Source organism: Marmota flaviventris, chromosome 18 (assembly GCF_047511675.1).
Source record: "Marmota flaviventris isolate mMarFla1 chromosome 18, mMarFla1.hap1, whole genome shotgun sequence".
In the NCBI taxonomy this organism is placed as follows: domain Eukaryota; kingdom Metazoa; phylum Chordata; class Mammalia; order Rodentia; family Sciuridae; genus Marmota; species Marmota flaviventris.
This window is the reverse complement of record NC_092515.1, coordinates 46,252,151-46,272,299: the sequence shown is the minus strand read 5'-3', so window position 1 is coordinate 46,272,299 and position 20,149 is coordinate 46,252,151. Positions and strand designations below refer to the sequence as shown.

Sequence of the window (20,149 nt, the reverse complement as noted above, 5' to 3'; positions counted from 1 at the left end):
AGATGAGCCCAGACCCCTTCTCTGCCCAGCACGGTGACCCACGCCTGTAATCCCAGCGACTTTGAACGCTGCAGGAGGATAGAGAAAGTTCGAGGTCAGCTTCAGCAATTTAACGAGACCCTGTCTCATTTAAAAATTTTTTTAAAAATTTAAAAAAAGTTTGGGGATGTGGCTCAGTGGTAAAGTACCCCTGAGTTAAATCTCCAGTACCAAAAACTGCTCAATGAGACAATGAGATAAGGAGCAGTGTTTTACCCTCAGCCAGGCAGAAGTCAAAAGACTTGGAAAGTACCAGGTGTGGTGGTTCATGCTTGTAATCCCAGACAGGATCTCAATTCCAAGGTCAGCCTCAACAACTTGAGGCTGAGGCAGGAGGATCGCAAGTTCAAAACCAGCCTAAGCAACAGCAAGGAGGCGCTAAGCCTAGAAGTGAGACCCTGTCTCTAAACAAAATACAAATTAGGGCTGGGGATATAGCTTTCTTATAAGCAGCAACTTTGAGACCCTGTCTCAAAATAAAACATAAAAAGGGCTAGGGCTATAGTTCTGTGGTAAAGCACACCTGAATTCAATTCTAGTACCACAAAAATCAAAAAAAAAAAAAAAAAAAAAAAAAAAAAAAAAAAAACCCAAGACACAAAAAGCATGAGAGAATACTTGGGTTTCTTTTTCAACTCTAGCTACCCCTCCCAGACTTGGGGCTTGGAGATAGTGGGAGCATCCTCCAGACATGATACCCTCCCAGCCCCCCACCAAAACCAAACAAAAACAAAAACCACCAAATTCAATTCTGTTCCAGCTACATAGCTGGACTTTCTCCTCTCAAAAGCAAAACAGGGCTAGAGATGTAACCCAGTGGTACTTCACTAGCATGCATGAAGCTCTGTGTTTGACCCTCTGTACTGCAAAAAGCAAAATCAAATTCAATACCCACTTACTGGTTCCCCCAAAAGACTGGTCTTAGGAGAAAAGTTGAAACTGAACAGCACCAATTTGAGGGAAGCCTCCTTCACTTAAGCAATAGGCACATGGTGTGACAATGAAGGGTGACATGGAGGACTTGGCTGGAAAGGATGTTGCAAATGAAGAACTGCACAAAGGCAAGAAGAGGCTCTACTACCTCCTGTATTGAAAAAAGAACTTGGATTGAAACCAAGATTCTAAGGCCATGTAAAACAAAGACTGTCTGTAGGATGATAACCGAGTCTTGCCACAGTATGGCCAAGAATGCAGACTGCCTGATTTTTTTTTTTTTTTTTTTTTTTGGTGGTGCTGGGGATTGAACCCAGGGTCTTATGCATGTAAGGAAAGCACTCTACCATGACACTGAGCAAGTTACTTAACCTTTCTGGTCTCCTAATTCCTTTTTTTTTTTTTTTTTTTTTGGTGGTTCTAGGGATTGAACCCAGGACCTTCCACAACACTTTACGACTGAGCCACATCCTCAGCCCTTATTTTTTATTTAGTTTTAGATGGATTCAATACTTTTATTTATTTACATGTGGTGCTGAGGATTGAACCCAACACCTCACTTGTACAAGGCAAGTGCTCTACCACTGAGCTACATCACCAGACCAGCCCTTATTTTTTAGTTTTTCTTGGAGGGATTGAGCTCAGGAGCACTCAGCCACTGGGCCACATCCCTAGCCCTATTTTGCATTTTGTTTAGAGACAGGGTCTTACTGAGTTGCTTAGCGCCTCGCAGTTGCTGAGGCTGGTTTTGAACTTGCAATCCTCCTGCCTCAGCCTCATGAGCTGCTGGGATTACTGGCGTGTGCCACTGTGTCCGACTTTATTTTTTATTTTGAAACGGCTTTGCTTGCTAAGTTGCTGAGACTGGCCTCCAATTTGCAATCCTCCTGCCTCACTCACTCTTGTATTATAGGCATGTCCCACCATGCCTAGCTTCTACTTCCTTTTTTATAAGCAGAAACTATTAACTTAGCTGAGTGTTGCTGGAGATTTCATGTTTATTAAGAGGAGGGCTCACAACACTGCCAGACACAGTGAGCACTTACATTTGCTAAATCTACCATGGCAACTCTGGGACTTCAGAACAAGAGAAAACTCATCTCACTGGGATTTTTCTGTTAAGAATGACAAGGAAAAGAGAAATACGAGAGGGAGTGACTGTCAAAGAGCTGCTGCAGTTCCCAGGAAGGTCAGCATCAACACTGGCATGTCAGTCCCTGTTCTTGTTGAGTGCTTGGTGCAGGCAGGAGCTGTTGAGGAAATCAGGATCTGCATGGACATTAAGGATAGGTGTGTAGTGCTAGGCACATAATTGCTGGTCTGGGCTGTAGTGATAAAACCAAAATAAAACAAAAAACTAACTAGTATCAGAGACCAGGAACATTCAGCTCCAGGAAGCGACAGTGACTCAGTGAGACCTTCAGCTTGTTCTGGACAGCATACCATGTCGTGGGTGTGTAGGAAACGTTAAAAGCTCCCAATGGAAATCAGCCCTGCCTATTGAATAGCACAGGATGACACTCAGTACTGTCATGCAGCTCACTCAACAGATGGTTTTTAAAGACCATCTTCCTGACCAGAAGCAAGGAGGGCTCATTAAGGTGCTTGCTGAGATGGGCAACAATAGACAGGGGAGATGCTAGCCAAGGTGTGGAAAAGGGAATAATTATTTTTATTCTAGTACCAACTGTGGTTTAATGCTGAGGAAGGGAGTTCCACAGAGATTCAGAAACTTGGCCATCTGAAGCTCCCTTTGGTGAAGCAATACAGGTGACAATAGCTTCTGCTGCTGGAGGCTTTATATTTTGTGGAGTTGCACAGGATGCATCATCATAGGCTATGCAAGAGGATCCCTTTGTAGCCTTAGCTTCACCAGAATGTCACTTTTGTGCCTACCCCAACCAAAACAAATCTACTTTCAATTTGAATACAATCAGAAATGATGGGCTATGTTGAAGATGCAAATGAACTTTTAACTCATTTTTTATTATAAATGTTTATCTTTAAAAAAAAATTTTTAGACAATGCTGGGAATCAAACCCAAAGCCACAAGCATGCTAGGCAAGCACTTTACCATTGTGCTACGCCCTCAGACTAAACTTTTTAAAAAATTATGTGTCCACTGAAATAATTCTGGTGGTGGTACGGTGGCCAGCCCAGGGATGGGGTGGAGGATTCATGCTCTGATAGCCTGAGGCCACTATCATTTAGTCCAAGGAGTTGACTGCCTGGTTGAGTCATGAAACCCTTGGTTATATTTTCCTCAGAGACCCAACTGCACAAACCAGCCAAAAGATGCATACATCTGTCCTTTGTTATTTCTCAGAGAAAATCAGTTAAGTTGGAATTTTGGTTAAAAACCCCTACAAGTAGCTGAAACTTTAATGTAAAATGGGTTAGAAAAGCTATCTTCTTAGAAGTGGTCTGCAGCAGCAAGATGACTTTTCATTAATACATAAGCTTTCTAACATCATGCCATCCCTGGCCATGCACCACCCCCGAAGCTTGCTAGCAGTTATATGACCTAGGAGCCTGACCCTACATCCTGGTGGGTTTTCCCTTTCAAATGAACTTCTCGAGGGGAGGCTAGGCCCAGCTACTTTCTGATTCTCCATGTACAGTTGAGCTTTAGGGACTGAACTCAGTCCTCCTTAAGCCAAGACTCTGGGACAGAACTTGCCATTGGTCCCTTCCACTTCAAGGTGCTCTGGGGTGTCCCTGCTTTGTGCATAGGACACATGGAGGCTGGCCTTTGTCTACTCACATACACTTTTGGGGAGTTAAAACTTCCAGCGGGATGTACTCAATAGCCTGTCATCTGCCAAATCATCTCGTCTGCTGCAGAGGAAATGCCATCTTGGGGAACTGAGTTTGCATCTGAAAACTGGAGGCTGGCACAACCTGGAGCCAAGCAAAGGCTGCTTTCAGCCCCAGCAGGCAGGAATCACACAAGACGGGAGTCTTTAGAGCACTTGTTAATCCATTATGATTTATTAGCTGTACAGCAGTAAATCCTCCTCCCCAGCTTTCAACCCCATTACATATTTTATTACAGGTCTCATGTTGGCGTCCTAAAATAATGAAAAGTATCACACAGTACAGCTAAGTACAAAATGCATCAACCTAGAGTCTGATAGCTAACTGATGGCTCTCTTAAAAGCAATACACAGAAGAAAAAAGTGTTTGAAATCAGTAAGACTGAGGCTCTCTAAAAAACACATTTTAAACGTGACAGTTCATGTGCAAGAATCACTTTTTAGTTGGTTTTGCTTCACATTATTATTATTACTTATTTTATTTTTTTTGAAGATCCAAAGTTTAAATTACTGACCTAGTGAAATTTTCTGGCCCAGCGTGTCAGGGCTGCTGTGACCCACTCATAATCACCCTTCTGGCTTTTAACGGAGGATTTATAAAACACAACATTCAGCTACAAACAGAATAAAGAAAATGTCAATGGGAAATCATAACTGAAAGTTAATTGTACAAGGTTCAAATGCTGGCTCCATGGGCTGGAAATCACGACCTTCCACATGGGTATCCGTCACTAGTGGCAGCAGTCTGGGTGCTCTTCTGCTACATGATTGTGATCCGATTCCTTGTCAACATTCACACACCACCGAGTCCGTGGTAACTTAATTTGCAAGTAATTAAAATGCTGGGTTTTCTTACACTGCACTTCTTTTCAACCTCTTAATTAATGGAAAAGATTAAAATGTAAAAAAAGTTATTTACAAGCTTGACCATACCAGAAACTTTGCCAAGAAAGAGGCAAAGCTTTCGGGACAGAGCCCGATCGTAGCATGCCGTACTACTGGTGTGCAGCTGACTCCCAGCAAAGGGAGTCGGGGAAAAGCAAAAGCAAAAAACAGGTTAAAAGTCTAAGTCCTTCCCAAGTCTGCATTTACAATTAAAAACTCTCTTGGGAAGAAGACCATAGAACTCTGGGAAACCCGTGACCATTCTGGAGTGGTTTACTAAATCAAGAGAGAGGGTTCAATGTCTCTGTTTCCATCTAAGAAAACTAGTTAGGCATCAACACTGTCCTCAGCACTTCACAGTAAACCCTCAGGGACTCAGAACATTCCATGATTTGCTAACATCAAACAGCAAGTTCTAGTTAAATCACATTTTTCTAACATCATCCTTGAAGTTTTTGTTCTCAGTATGTTTGGTAAAATGGTGTAAAATGATGCTTTTCCCAAAGCCAAAAGAAGAAAGGGAGAAAAAATAAGATTCGGGCCGTTTAAACACAGCCCAGAGGAGTCCTGGTGACGAGCAAGGCCCCGTCATCACCGGTCCATCATGCTGAGGATCATCTCAGGTGTGAGGTCCCCATTGGGGGCATCTGTGGTGGCTGGCTGGGCCTCTTCTTCCTCTCCCTCCACGGGCTCGGCATCTGGCTCTTTTTTTACTTCAACTATAATGTTCTCAATTGCACCTGTATTCTGGTCTTCAACCTGAATGATGGCTGTTGCTGGTAAAGAAGAGCACAAATAAAACCAATGGTACATTAAAACCCCCAAGGATTACAAGGGTCCTTTCAGATGTAACATGAATAGGAAAGCACCAGTATAGGAAAGCCCTAGTAGTGATACAGTCAATTAAAAAAAAAAAAAAAAAGCACAGAAGCTAGGCATGATGGCACACACCTGTAATCCCTGATGCAGGAAATCTCAAGTTTGATACTAGCCTCAGCAACATAGCAAGACCCTGTCTCAAATTTAAGAACTGGGGATACACCTCAGTGGTAGTGTGCACCTGGGTTCAATCCCTAGTACCACAAACAAAAACAAAAACCCAGGAACCAAAAATGTGGCTAATACATAAAATAAAGCCCTGATACTGTCAAAGAACAAAATTCTTACATCCAACTTCTTCTGCCTCCTAAATTATAAATTATAACTTATGTAATAAATTTAAACTTTATAATAGTGAAAGAGACAGGAAATTAAAAAGAAAAAAAACCCACAAAGCACATAACTGAGAATATTCCATGGAGTATATGAATTAGGTGACATTTTTTATTCTGCTGCTCCCCAACACTCAGAGCCCTCCCACCAGTTACAAAACACAAGATCTCTGAATCTTCTCACAGATCAAGAGGCCAGCTCTTGAATCCACAGGCCTGAAATTCTTCAGAGTGGCAATCTTAGCATACAAATTGCTTTATCCTTCCACCCTTTAAAATTTGGCTCTTTTGCGTTCATTTCTATACCAAGTCTGCCAGCTGACTGTGACTTTGGTTATTTTGCAAATCCCACCCACGTTAACAGTACTCATCTTGTAGAACATAAGTACTCTTCTACTCTGGACTTTTTCTCCTTGAAATATAGCAGGCCTCTAGAGATTTCCTCAGTAAAAACTTCTAAAAAATCATTTCCTGAGCATTTGTTCCCAATGTGACCTTAACTTGTTTTTATGGCTGAGTTCCCATCTCCCCAAGAATACAGACCCGTCTGGCTCCCCCACATGCTGGGAGAAGATGCCAGCCGACTGAGTTGAGGCGAGCAACTTACGCTGGTTTTGTTTGGGCTGGTTAGTTCTGCCAGGGGGTCGTCCTCTCCGCTTTTTGGCAGGTGGTGGGGCTGGGGTCACAGGTTGAGGTTCTGGCTCGGGTTCAATTTCTACCGCAGGTTCCTCCTCATCCTCATTGTCATCGAGATCTGGCTCAGCATTTTCTTTTCATAAAATCAAGAAGCACAGGTGGTGGGGCAAGAAGAGTAGTAGAAGAAAACAAAACAAATAATTACATATTAAATCTTTTTATTTTTCCTTTAAGATAAGTCAGCCAGGCACAGTGGTACACGCCCATAATCTCAGCAATTTGGGAACCTGAGCCAGGAGGATTACAAGTTTGAGGGCAGTCCTAGTAACTCAGTGTGAACCTGCCTCAAAATTAAAAAAAAAAAGGGCTGAGGATGTAGCTCAGTGGTAAACACCTCTGAATTCAATTACCAGTACCTACTCCCCCAACAAAGGAAAAAAAAGCTTTTTCTGGAATTTTTGCTAACAGCATTGATATGGTAAATTGGTACTGTGCAGAAATAAGCAAATCAACTTTAATACAATTATTCACATTTTATATGTATTGGGTGTTTTACTTTTTCCCTTTAGCTACTGACCTTAGAATACTGAGTTTCAAAATTAAAAAATTTAAAAAAATTGCTGAGAATCAAACTCAGTGCCTCACACATGCCAAGCAAGTGTGTTACCACTAAGCCCCAGCCCAAGCCCCTCAAAATTTTTTTACATTTATGTATGTATGAGGATCAAACCCAGTGTCTCTCACATCCTAGGCAAGTGTTCTACCACTGAGCTACAACCTCAGCCCAAGTTTTAAATTCTTAAACTCCATACATCAGTTGTATAGTGAAACCACAAAATAACATTTAAGATAATAAAACAAACGTTCCCTTCGCTATATAAGGATAAAGCAGATCATTAAGTCTGAGATGGACCCTTAGAAATGAGGTTCTGTTTATCTTTGGGCAGATTTTTGTGTGTATACATACACACAAACACACACAGAAAAGAAAAATTCTTGATGCATTGAGACGTCCTAATTACTAGCAATGGCAAGAACTCATTTGGAATTATTACTGATTTTTATTTTTTAAAGTCAAGTTTTGAACTTAATTCTTACTTGTAGAAGACTCAATGGGTTGGGTCCTTCTTAAAACCCTCTTAGCCTTTCCTCAATGACTAAACTATCTATCCTTGGTAAAATAGGTGATACAAAAAAGGAGGGAATTGCTACAGAAAAAACACTGACAGATAATATGGCTTTGAGTCTCAGATCTCTTACTGGATGTGTGACAACTGACCCTCTGTATCCTTAGGTCATCTCTACAGCTGTCCCAATCCACTAAATAGTGATTTGAGGATTAAAAGGATCAACATGCTGGGCATGTTTGTAATCCCAGCGGCTAGGGAGGCTGAGACAGGAGGATCATGAGTTCAAAGCCAGCCTCAGCAAAAGCAAAGCACTAAGCAACTCTGTAAGACCCTGTCTCTAAAATACAAAATAGATCTGGGAATGTGGCTCAATGGGAGTGCCCCAGAGTTCAATTCCTGGTACAAATAGAAAAAAATGATCGACACAACATGTATGGCTCAGTAACTAATACATTACAATAAACAAAGCTTTTTTTTTTTTTAAGTTTTAGATGGTCACAATATCTTTATTTAATTAATTTACTTTTAATATAGTGCTAAGGATTGAACCCAGTGCCTCACATATGCTAGGCAAGCATTCTACTACTGAGCCACAACACCAACCCTTTTAAACAAAGTTTTTATTTATACTGCATATCAAATTTACAAAGTCCCTTGTATCTATTTAGGCTTCCTTACTTCACTTATTAAGAGGTACTACCCTCATTTTATAGAAAAGGTGAGAAGCTTAGTGATTTCTAAGGCATAGTAGGTAGAATGCAAACCTCTGCTCTGCTGCCCATACCTGCAGGCAGCCAAAAAGTGCTTGTTGCCCCTTGCCCATTACTGTGGCACCAAATGCATACTGCCTGTTTTCCTCCAAAAAAGTATGAGTTATTAATGTACACTTGCTTTCTCTGGAATAATATGTTTAAACTTAGAGACCAGTAGGTAAATGCCTGATTTGATCCTTTAGAATGGAATGCCTTGTTTCTCAAGTAAATGAAATGCTAAGTGAAGATGTGGGGAACACACTGATAGGTGTCAGTGTGTCAAAAACAAGCTGCTTTCTTGTTGAACTTATTCAAGCCCTCAATTGCCCAAGTTGACCCAATGCCTAGAAAACTAAACAAATTCAGTCAGAATTGGGAGGAAAAGCACACAAAAAAAGTTTAATAGGGTCAAAGGCTTATTGGCTTGGAGAGATTTTAGCAAAAAGCCTTGAAAATAGCAGGAAACTCTGGTTAATCACTGTAGATGACCAATAAGTGGATTTCTAGAATAGAATAAACAACATTGTGTGGCCTTTGTCAGTAATGGGATGCAGTCCAGACTGACTTTCATGTTCAAGGGGTCCTAAAGAGACACTAGATAAAGGCCTCAAACCAAACTCTGTGCTCTACTGAACAGCAGCACAGAAGAGAGAAAAAAGTGTAGACCCTAAAAGAAACCATGTATAATCTCTTCAGCCTAAACATGCTTCTGACAGTGTGCAATTAGGGAGTGAAACTGATCTTGCTGGAGATGAACTAGGGATATGAATGAGGCAGTACCAGAAGAAAGAAGGATGAGGGAAAGCGTCTACAGCAGCAGACAGGTCTGCAACTAAGAGCAACCACAGGAATCCCAAAGCTCAATGCTATCACAGTCACCTGGAATAGTTAGGGTTTTCTGACATTTCCTTGATGCCTCCCAGCAATTTCATGAAATACTTTCTTAGTCAAACAAAGAGATGCCACAAAGACTTGCAATTAAAAATCATGTGCTTTCTTTTCTCTTTTTTTTTTTTGTGGTGCTATGGATTGAAGGTAGGGCCTGAAGCAGGGTAGTCCGGTGCTCTACCACTGAATCACATCTCCAGCCCTAGAGTGATGTGCTTTTATAAAAACTGAGCATCAGCCGGGAGTGGTAGCACATGCCTGTAATCCTAGCAGCTCAGGAGGCTGAAACAGGAGGATGGAAGAGTTCAAAGCCAGAGGCACAGAGCAACTCAGTGAGACTCTGTCTCTAAATAGAATACAAAGTAGGGCTGGGGATGTGATTTAGTGGTTGAGTGCCCCTGAGTTCAATCCCTGGTACCCCCCATAAATAAAAATAAAAACAAAAACTGAGCAAACTGATGTTTCAAAGGAGGCATGCACTCAAAACCCAGAAACTGAAGAAGATACTGCATAAGATAGATTTACCTTTTTATTTTCTGGCAGTGCTGATATTGGAACCCAGGGCCTCACTCATTCTAGGCAAGAACTCTACCACTGAACCTGCCATACCCCAGCCCTTAAAATAGATTTTCTATTAAAAAGGGTTGAGGGTATAGCTCAGTGGTAAAGCACCTGGCTAGCATGTACGAGGCTCTGCGCTCAATCCCCAGGAAAACACACATACACACACACGCACAGCAAGAAATTATTTTTATGCCTAATAGATTAATATGCTTATAGACTCATATCAATGTTGAGAAGCAGAAGACCTTATTAAAATAAACAAAATTAACAAATTTTGAAAACAAGTTTACAATAAAACCAATAAAGTGGGCTGGGGTTGTAACTCAGTGGTAAAGTACTTGCCTATCATATGTGAGACACTGGGTTAGATTCTCAGCACCATATATGAGTTAAAAAAAAAAAAAGTCCACCAACAACTAAAAAACAACAAACAAAAACACCCCGAGCTGAGATTGGGGTTCGGTGAAGCTCTTGCCTAGCATGTGTGGGGCACTGGGTTTAGTTCTCAGCACCACATATAAATTGACAATTACAAACCAACCATCCAACCAAAAAAAAAAAAAAAAAAAAAAACACAATTAAGTATCTGAAGTTTTCCAATAAGGTTCATTTTTTTTCATTCATTCTTTCCCACTATTTCTATCAAGCAATACCAAAATGAGGAATTCCTAGAAATATTTGGCACGGGGCTGGGGTTGTAGCTCAGTGGTAGAGCACTTGCCTAGCATGTGTGAGGCACTGGATTTGATTCTCAGCACCACATGTAAACAAATAAAGTAAAGATCCATTGACAATTTAAAAAATTGGCACCATTTATCCTCTTTCCAGTCTGATGATGGCCTTTAGGAAGTTCATTCCCTAAAATAAAACCCTCTATAACCTTTTCCATCAAAATCTTAAAATTTCAGAGTAAGGTACAGTGATGCACACTTATAATCCCTGTTATTCTGAGGCAAGAGGAACATAAATTCAAAGCCAGCCTTGGCAACTTAGCAATACCCTACCAAAAAAAGGGGTGGGGGGGCTGGTGAAATAGCTCAATGGTAGATCTCTTACCCAACATGCATGGGGCCCTGGGTTCAATTACAGAAAATAAGTTCAAAGGAAAGGAAGTAACTGTGATTTGCTCAGCTCTTTATTCCACCATATGCACAAATACATCTATTAGAAACTGGCTCCAACTCTGCCATATGTAACCAAATCAAGAAATGAACTCACCACTATCAGAGGAATCTTCTTTTTTAGAGCGCATCTTTCTTTTTCTTCCACGTTTACTCTTCTTTGTTTCTCCTCCATTTTCTCCTTCTACACCATCTGGACCAGCACAATTATCAGCATGTCTTGCCATGGTGTTCTGACAAAGGAACAAACTTTCTTTCACACTACTAAAAAGCTAAGAACAGACTGGAAGCTCTCTTTATTTTATTTAGTACCAGGGGCACTTACCCACTGAGTCACACCCCTCTTTTTTATTTTGAGACAGGGTCTCACTAAGTTGCTGAGGATGGCTTTGAATCTGGGATCCTCCTGCCTCAGCCTCCAAAGTCACTGGGATTAAAGGCATGCGCTACCATGCCCAGCTCTAATAAAATTAAAATTTGGGAAATTCATATTACTCCTGAAATTTCTCTATCTTCTAAGCATGTCCCAAGCACACTTCCCCCATTTGAGGGGAGCAGAAAAGGAGAAAAGAAGGGAAAGAGAGGTCAAAACTCCCTTCAAAAGAAAAGGCTGGATCCTCAGCAGCCTGCGGACAGGGACAGAGAATGACCAGAATAGTTCTTGGTCTTGTGCAGACTTGGCGAACATAACCCCAAGGGAAGACCCACCAGCATAGGCTAGGTGGGATGGGGCAGGTTTCAATCAAACTAAGAAATTCCTTTACACCACCAGACTATTCAAACACACTAAATCCCCATCAGTGGAAGGGTTCACAAAAGGACAGAAAACCTTAAGATGGGGATGAGTGGCTCTTTCCAGATAATGATGAATCTCTACATTTAAAACCTCAATGGAAAACATTACATTGCTTTGGAATGGAAGATCAAGAATACACAACTAAAGGGCTGGGTTGTGGCTCAGTGGTAGAGTGCTTGCCTGGCATGTGTGAGGCCCTGGGTTCAATCCTCAGCACTGCATATAAAAAATTAAAATTAAAAGAATGCACAATTAAGAACCAGGAAGGGGAAATGATGTTTTGACCCTTACCCGACGTGTAAATGTTTTTCCACACTTAGAACAGACGAAGGCCGCAGGGACAAAGTTGGGGTCATGATAACGCTTGAAGTGCATGTCAAGGAGCTGTTTCTGACGAAAGGTCTTGTCGCAGTGGCTGCAGGCATAAGGCTTCTCCCCTGTGTGGGTGCGCTTGTGCATGATCATGTGCCTCTCCTGAAATGGTAGCACAGGGAAAAGCCTCAGAGCCTAGCATGGAGCTGTCACTTCAGCTGTTGCCTGTATGAATGTGGCTGACAGGCCTTTCCTAATCAAGGGGCTAACTCAATACTGTTTGCCAAGATGATAGCAGTCTTTACTGGGGTGCAAAATTGCTTCCAAAAGTCCTAACAGAGAGAAAGCTAATCATCCTGCTAGGCTGCTTCTCCAGTGTGCTAACAATCATTAGACCCAAGGAACAGATTCTTTCCTCTTAACTCTTGGATTAAACTCCCACAGCATTCTGAGAAAGAAGGCAGTAGTCTGTCCTAGACAAAGGTAAGATGTGACTGAACAAAACATCAGCTGGAAACCCAGATACAATTGACAAGAAACATGACCTTTCATTTTAATGTCTTTCCTCATAAACCACATTTGGAAAATACTACCCAGTAGCCACTATACTATATATACAAAAGCCCTATGATTATGCCTGACATGATTAAAGCATCAATCTTTCTAACTATGATGATCCTTACCTGTCTACAAGCGTAATCACACTGGTCACACTTAAAGCGTTTCTCGTTTTTGTGTGATTTCTGGTGCTGAATGAGAGCATAGCGCTCATGAAACACAGCATCACAGTAACGGCATTTCTTGCCTTGCTCAATATAGGAATGCTGCTTTCTCAAGTGGACACCTGAAAACACAAAACCAAGTCCAACTTGTAAAAACACAAACAAACATTGCAGTAAGTTAATACCATGTTTCTTCTATTTCTTGGAAAATTTCAGAGATTGGGGATGTAAAACACTAGCCTAGCATGCATGGCTTAGAAAACCAGGCTCTGGGTTCAATCCCTAGCACCACACGCACACAAAAAGGACAAGACTAATGACAGATGAGGGAAAGACCTGTTAAGATTGTCCAAACAGGATAGGTACAAGATGGCAGCTTGGACAAGGAGGATGGTATTGGATGTGGAAGAGGAAGAAGTGATAGGAGATTCAGGAAGATGAGTTAATAGGAGTTAGTGACTAAATATGGAGTGAGCAGGTGCCAGGGATAACCTCTAGGATTCTGGCTTAGAAAACTAGGTAGGTGGTAAGGCCATTTACTGAGATAAAGAATAGTAGAAAAGAATGAAGACCAATCTATCTGTTGTGGTGGGGGAGGTATAGGCCAGTTTTATACTTTCAGTTTTATACATGCTGAATATGAAATGCCAGTGATATCAAAGGAGGGATGGGGATAGCAAGAGATAGATGGTTGTATAAGTCTAACTTAAAGGAAAAAAATCTGGAGTAGGAACATAAACTTAGGAGGAAGGGGGAAAAACAAACTTCCATTGATTTTGGGAGAAACTTACATTTGATAGCTCCTAGGCAATTAAGTGCCTAATAAGGGTTTGTTATGTTTGACTTTTTCTATAGGTATCATGTAAATTAAAAAAAGACATCCAAGGTATTTACTTGCACATCAATTTTTTTTTTTTTTTTTTGGTGCTAGGGATTGAACCCAGGGCCTTGTGCATGCAAGGCATGCATTCTATCTACTGAGTTATCTCTCCAGCCCCAAAGTGAGTAATTTTTAAAAATGGAATAACCTGGACAGTGTCATAATGGTTCATAAGTGTTTCCTATGAGAATATTGATTTAGATTATAGTTTCTATATGACAAAACCCAATAAATCCCTTTTCTCTACCTGAAGACAGTGCCTTTTAAATCTTCCTAACAAAGTCCTTAATAGTGGAATAAAATGTACATGTGAAATGTGAATCTTTTTTTTGTGTGTGTGTGTATGTGTGTGTGGTGCTAGAGATAGAACCCAGGGCTTTGTGCATGTGAGGCAAATACTCTACCAACTGAACTATATCCCCAGCCCTTGGGAACTGTGAATCATATGTGAAGCACAAAACCTCTGCTTTCAAATTCATGGTTTCATCTTAAAAATGTGTGTTAGTTTGCATTTTGGTCAACATAGTCATATTAATATAAAAATGTGTTAAGGTACCAGCTGAAGTTTTAACTTTCCTTAAAACTTTTTCAGTAAAACCAGTGCTGCAGAAAGAGAGGCCATTTATGCAGCAGCTAGATATGTTGCTGCTAAGGCTTGGGTACTTAGATATACAACCCAGTGTGAGCAATGGGCCAAGAGAACTTGAGAACTTAAGTTCACCTTTGTCACTCATAAACTGTGTCATATAGCTTTAGATAAAGATACCTCCCTGGTTCTCAGGCTCATTACCTAAAAAATCAGAATAAGACATGCCATTTTTACCTCATGTAGATGTGAAGATCAAATAAGCAAAAAAGTAAAAGAATAAAAGAAAAAGTCTAAAAACCGAACAATGTAATTAAAAGTAAAAATATTATAAGTGTGTTAGGAATGTAGCTTGGTGGTAGAGCACTGAACTATCATGTGAGACCCTGGTTTGACAGGGCTGGGAGATATGAATAATGTTCAAGGAGCAGCATCTTTTGGACAGAGAAAACACTGGGCAGTATTTTTATTTCTTTTATTGAGATGTAATCTTGCTATGTTGTCCAGGCTGAACTTAAACTCCTGGGCTCAAGTGATCTCTTGCCTCAGCCTTCTGAGCAGCTGGGACTATAGACCCAATCCACCATGCCAGTCAGCTCTATATGTCTTTTTGGGGTACTGGGGATTGAAGCTAGGGGTGCCATACCACTGAGCCACATCCCCAGCTCTTTTTATTTTGAGACAGGGTCCCGCTAAGTTGTTTAGGGCCTTGCTATATTGCTGAGGCTGGCCTCGATCTTGTGACCTCTTGAGTCTCTGGAATTACAGGTGTGTGCCACCACATCCAATTTCTACATTTCTTTTCCTAATTAGAAAAACAGCTGAGCATGGTGGTGCACACCTATAATTCCAGCAGGCAGAAGGATTGCAAGTTCAAAGCTAGCCTCAGCAACCACGAGGCGCTAAGTAACTCAGTGAGACGATGTCTCTAAATAAAATACAAAATAGGCCTGGGGGATGTGGCTCAGTGGTTGAATGCCCCCAAGTTCAAACCCAATACCAAAAAAAAAAAGAGAGTTCTGGGGATATGGCTCAGTGGTTAAGCATTCTTGGATTCAATTCCTGATATCAAAATTAAATAAATAGGGACTGGGGTTGTGGCTTAGCGGTAGAGCATTCACCTAGCACGTGTGAGGCGCTGGTTCAATCCTCAGTACCATATAACAATAAATAAAATAAAGGCATTGTGCCAACTACAACTGGAAAAATTTTTTTTTTTAAATTTAATTAATAAATAAAATAAATCAAATAAGAAAAATCAAAGGGAGAAATCTAGGTGACCATAATTTAAAATATGGGTCACACTAAAATTTGTTATTGAGGGCTGGAGATGTGGTTCAAGTGGTAGTGCGCTTGCTTGGCATGCGTGCGGCCCGGGTTTGATCCTCAGCACCACATACAAATAAAGATGTTATGTCTGCTGAAAACTAAAAAATAAAAATATTAAAAAATTCTCTCTCTTTAAAAAAATAAAAAAATTTATTATTGAAAAATAAGTTGTACCCACAATAAAAAATTAAAAAAAAAAAAAAAAAAAACCCACAATAAAAAATTAAAAAAAAAAAAAGAAAAATAAGTTGTCTTTTTTTTTGGGGGGGGGGGGGGGCGGGTCTTAGGGATCAAACCCAGGGTATGCTCTACAATTGAACTGTATCCCTCATTCCCTTTTATTTTGAGACAGGGTCTCATTAAATTGCTTTGGCTGGCCTTGAACTTGTGATTCTCTAGCCTTAGCTTCCAGTTACTAGGATTATAGGAGTGTGCAACCATGCATGGATTTAAACTCTACTTCTATGCAATCTCTAGCTTAATAGTTAGACCACTAAAAGAATAGTTACCAACAAAGCAATTCAATTATTTAGAGAAACTACAAAATGTTCTGAAAAATCTGAAGCGGCTCAACCTTACTTTGAATTATAGTATGTCACTTTCCTATATGGGGAAAGAAAGCTAGTAATTTAAGGTATATTGTTTCCTCTCATTAGTTTCCATCAATTTATTTATGATTTATATTCAGGACAGGATTTCATAGCTTCACTGTAGGAAGAGAGAAGATGAAAGAAAAGAAAAATAGCAGCTAAACAATTTTTCAATAAATGGCAGGGCCACATACACAAGACATTTTAAGAGTTAGAAGGTAAAGTTATTTATGTCTTCATATTTTTATGAATCATGTTCATATTTTTATGAACATTCAAAAAAATGTTTTTAATTTGCCTCTAGTAAATTTACTTACCCAGATCACTTTTTCTGGCTATGACAGTGTCACAGTGGGGACAGTGAAATTTGGCCACATTTTCTGTGTGCTTCTGTAAGATGTGCATCTTCATGGTACCACTCTGGGTAAACCGAGCATGACAAATATAACATTCATAAGGTTTTTCTCCTTAAAAGGAAATACAGAATGAACAAATTAAATGAATAAATACTATGATTTAGTTGGAGGGTAACAGAAGTGGCTGATATGCTGGGCCACAGAATTTCCAGGTCTTTTATGGAAAGCTAAAACTCAGTCTCAGCACCCAGCTTGTTCCTATCTTCAGAGATGACAAATCCTAAACTGCTAAAGGCCGCCTCTACCCAGCTCTGATATGGAATTCTTCACATTAAGAAAAAGGTAGTTCTTTATAGCAATGCTTACCTTTGTGGGCAACTAGGCAGAGGACCTACAACTTTTCCTTTTTAGAAAAAGAGAGTACTTTGGCAAACTGAACATAAAAGTTAAGATTATATATCCAGACTTTTAGAGTAAAAACTCTAGATTTTAAAATTTCATACTATTTCTCTCTCAAAAATACTATTTCCATGTTGTAGAACAACTCAAGCTGAACAAAGCAACATCTACTCTCTTTTTTGAAGTAATAATTCAGATGATATGCCAGAGCCTTTGTTAGCAGCCTTCCATTCAAATAGGCATGGGACCATGTGGTAGTTCACAGGATCCCATGGGATAAACGCAGCTCATTAATAACAAAGGAGAAGTCCTACCTGAATGGGTTCTCATGTGCCTTTTCAGCTTGTATGTGTCCCTGCTGGCATAACTGCACAAACTGCACTGGAACGGGCGCTCTCCAGTATGAGAGCGGATGTGACGTTTTAATTTGCTGACCTAAAATATGAAAGTAACCAAATCACTTACACTTCTATTAATAGATTTTAACATGAGCACTGTGGGTTAGGCACAAAAGCTTAGTTTTGGGTTCTGAAGCTAGAAAAAGTTGAAAAGATATTTCTTCCCATTCATTATTTGCCTCCAAAGCCCTATCATATTCTAAGGAAAGGGAGTAAATGGAAAGGGGCCTAGGTAAGTCAAGATTGATCACCAATATTTATGTAAGCTAGAAGACAGGTATGTGGGGGAGTAGTATGCTCTTCCACATATATCTCCTTTCTGCTACTATTCCAGGTCCTTACGCATGACAGGCAAGTACCCTACCACTAAGTTATATCTCAAGTTCTTCTCTATATGTGAAATTTTCTGTAAAAATCTTTAAAAATCCATGTCTACTTATGGATCAATTTTCTCCAAAATTCAAATCCAAGCGTGTGATTTAATTTCCTCTTCCATATCATAAGCATTTCCTAGCCAAGCTGGGCTATAGGGGCATCTCATTCCTCTTCCTCATCACTTTCTATTGTTTAAGTCTCCTACTGGGTACTCTATCCCAAACTGATTTTCAAAGTTGACTCTAAGTGCTTTGAACACTCAGTAAATCTTTTTTTTTTTTAATATTTTTTGTTGTTGATGGACTTTATTGTCTTTATTTTTATGTGGTGCTGAGATTTGAACCCAGTGCCTCATGCATGCTAGGCAAGCACGCTACCACTGAACCACAACCCCAACCCTCACTAAATCTTTCACTCAAAAATTTTAAAGTATTCTGATTTTAAGAAAAACACTATTGTAATTATGTAATACACTAAACTTTCACACTTGGTAAGTGGTCAAATAACTATGCTAGTAGCATTACTGAATGTTCTCTCTCTCTCTCTCTCTCTCTCTCTCTCTCAGTGCTCTATCACGAAGTTACACCTCCAGACCCCAAATCCAAAACTTTGAGCACTGACATAATGTTATCAAGTGGAAAATGCCACACCTGACCTCATAAATAATGGGTCACAGTCAAAAGAGATACATACTAAAAATACTGTATAAAATTATTTTTAGTCTATGTATATAAAAGCTGTATACCAAACGTACATGGACTTTTGTGTTTAGACTTGGGTCCTATAGTCTTTAAATATACACAAACATTCCAAGATTCAAAAAATTTTTCAAGAAATATGAAATATTTCTAGTCCCAAGCATTTCAGGTTATAAATAATCTATGTACTACCGATTTCTAGGGGATGGAGATATAGTTCAGTTGTAAGAGCATTTGCTCAGCATGTGCAAAGACCTGTTTTGAATCCCTAGCACTGGGGGAAAAATGACTGATTTCTGTATCTTTCTGTGTCTGATCACTCTTCTTTCTTACCACTCTTCCTGCTCTAAGTCATTGAGCTGATAATTTTGGATTTCATCAGCAAACAAGTATATCTGAAAAAAAAAAATGACTGCTTTGTCTTTCCATTTATAATTCATTTCTTATTTTCTTCAATTAGCTAGAATTTCTAGTAGGAATGAATAAATCATTTTGTTCCAGATTTTAATGGGAACACTTTCAATATTTCAGAGTTATTAGGGTGGGTTTACTATAGGTTTTTGATAATATATGCCTGACTCACATTAAAGAAGTTTCTGCTTTTTTTTAAATAAGGAAAATTAAAAAAAAAAAAAAAATATATATATATATATATATATATATATATATATATATATATATATATATTTTAGTTGTAGGTGAACACAATACGTTTTATTTATGTGGTTCTGAGGGTCGAACCCAGGGCCTCACACATGGGAGACAAGCACTCTACTGCTGAGCCCCAGCCCCAGCCCAAGAAGTTTTTACTTTTAACCTATAGGGACTTCATATAGTAACAAGAATTGAATTTTATAGTTTTTCCCCTTAGTTACCTACAGAAATGGTCATATAATTTTTCTTTAGCCACTCAATGTACTGTATTGTCAATAATTTCCTAATTATTAAAAATAATTTCGTATACTTGTGTCACAGATACACTCAAATAATCATTTATTCTTAAGTACATTATTAGATTTGGTTAACTTGGTTTTTTTAAAAAATAAATTTGGTTTATTGAAGTGAATCTTTTTTTTTTTTGGTGGTGGTGCTGGCGATTGAACCCAGGGCCTTGTGCATGTGAGGCAAGCACTCTACCAACCAAGCTATATTCCCAGCCCCTTGGTTAATATTTTTTGCTTCTCTGTGAAAATAATATATTTTTCTTTTTGGTAGTATCCCTATCCAGTTTTGACAAGAGAATAGCCTCAAACAGTAAAATTAGTAAAACATTCTTTCCTCCTACCCACAAGTGCTGGGGATTGAACCCAGGACTACACCTAAGTGGTCTACCACCACATCCTCAGCTCCAAACCTTCCAAGTGATTTAGGTATAATTATTTATTTCTTCAAAGTTTAGTAGAACTTGCCTGCAATAACATATGGAATCTGTACTCAATTGAGAGAGAGAGATTTTTTTAATATTTATTTTTTAGTTTTCGGTGGATACAACATTTTTGTTTTTTTTATGTGGTGCTGAGGATCGAACCCAGTGCCCCGCGCGTGCCAGGCGAGCACGTTACCACTTGAGCCACATCCCCAGCCCCAATAAGTAAAAATTTCATAGTCATTACAATTTTTTTTTAGGGAAGGCTGTGTGTATTTGACTGTTAATAATCTACTAGATTTTCTATCTCATCTTAGAGGCATTTCAGATTTTTATTATCTTCAAACTGAAATCATGATCTACTTCC

At 39.5% G+C, this 20,149-nt stretch overlaps 1 protein-coding gene across 3 annotated transcripts in view; it reads right to left on the bottom strand.

Annotated features, from left to right (window-relative positions):
• Positions 1-3,934: 3,934 nt before the first annotated feature.
• The window catches only part of Ctcf (CCCTC-binding factor), a 46,973-nt gene continuing 30,758 nt past the window's right edge, over positions 3,935-20,149 (bottom strand). For all 3 annotated transcript variants that reach the window (XM_027953913.2, XM_027953912.2, XM_027953914.2), the window contains 7 exons: positions 17,260-17,380; positions 16,508-16,657; positions 12,767-12,927; positions 12,063-12,245; positions 11,073-11,208; positions 6,492-6,653; positions 3,935-5,449 (listed from right to left, as the gene is read on the bottom strand). In XM_027953913.2, coding sequence (XP_027809714.1) covers positions 5,265-5,449; positions 6,492-6,653; positions 11,073-11,208; positions 12,063-12,245; positions 12,767-12,927; positions 16,508-16,657; positions 17,260-17,380 — 1,098 coding nt within the window. In that variant the 3' untranslated portion in view covers positions 3,935-5,264. The remainder of the gene's footprint in view (positions 5,450-6,491; positions 6,654-11,072; positions 11,209-12,062; positions 12,246-12,766; positions 12,928-16,507; positions 16,658-17,259; positions 17,381-20,149) is intronic.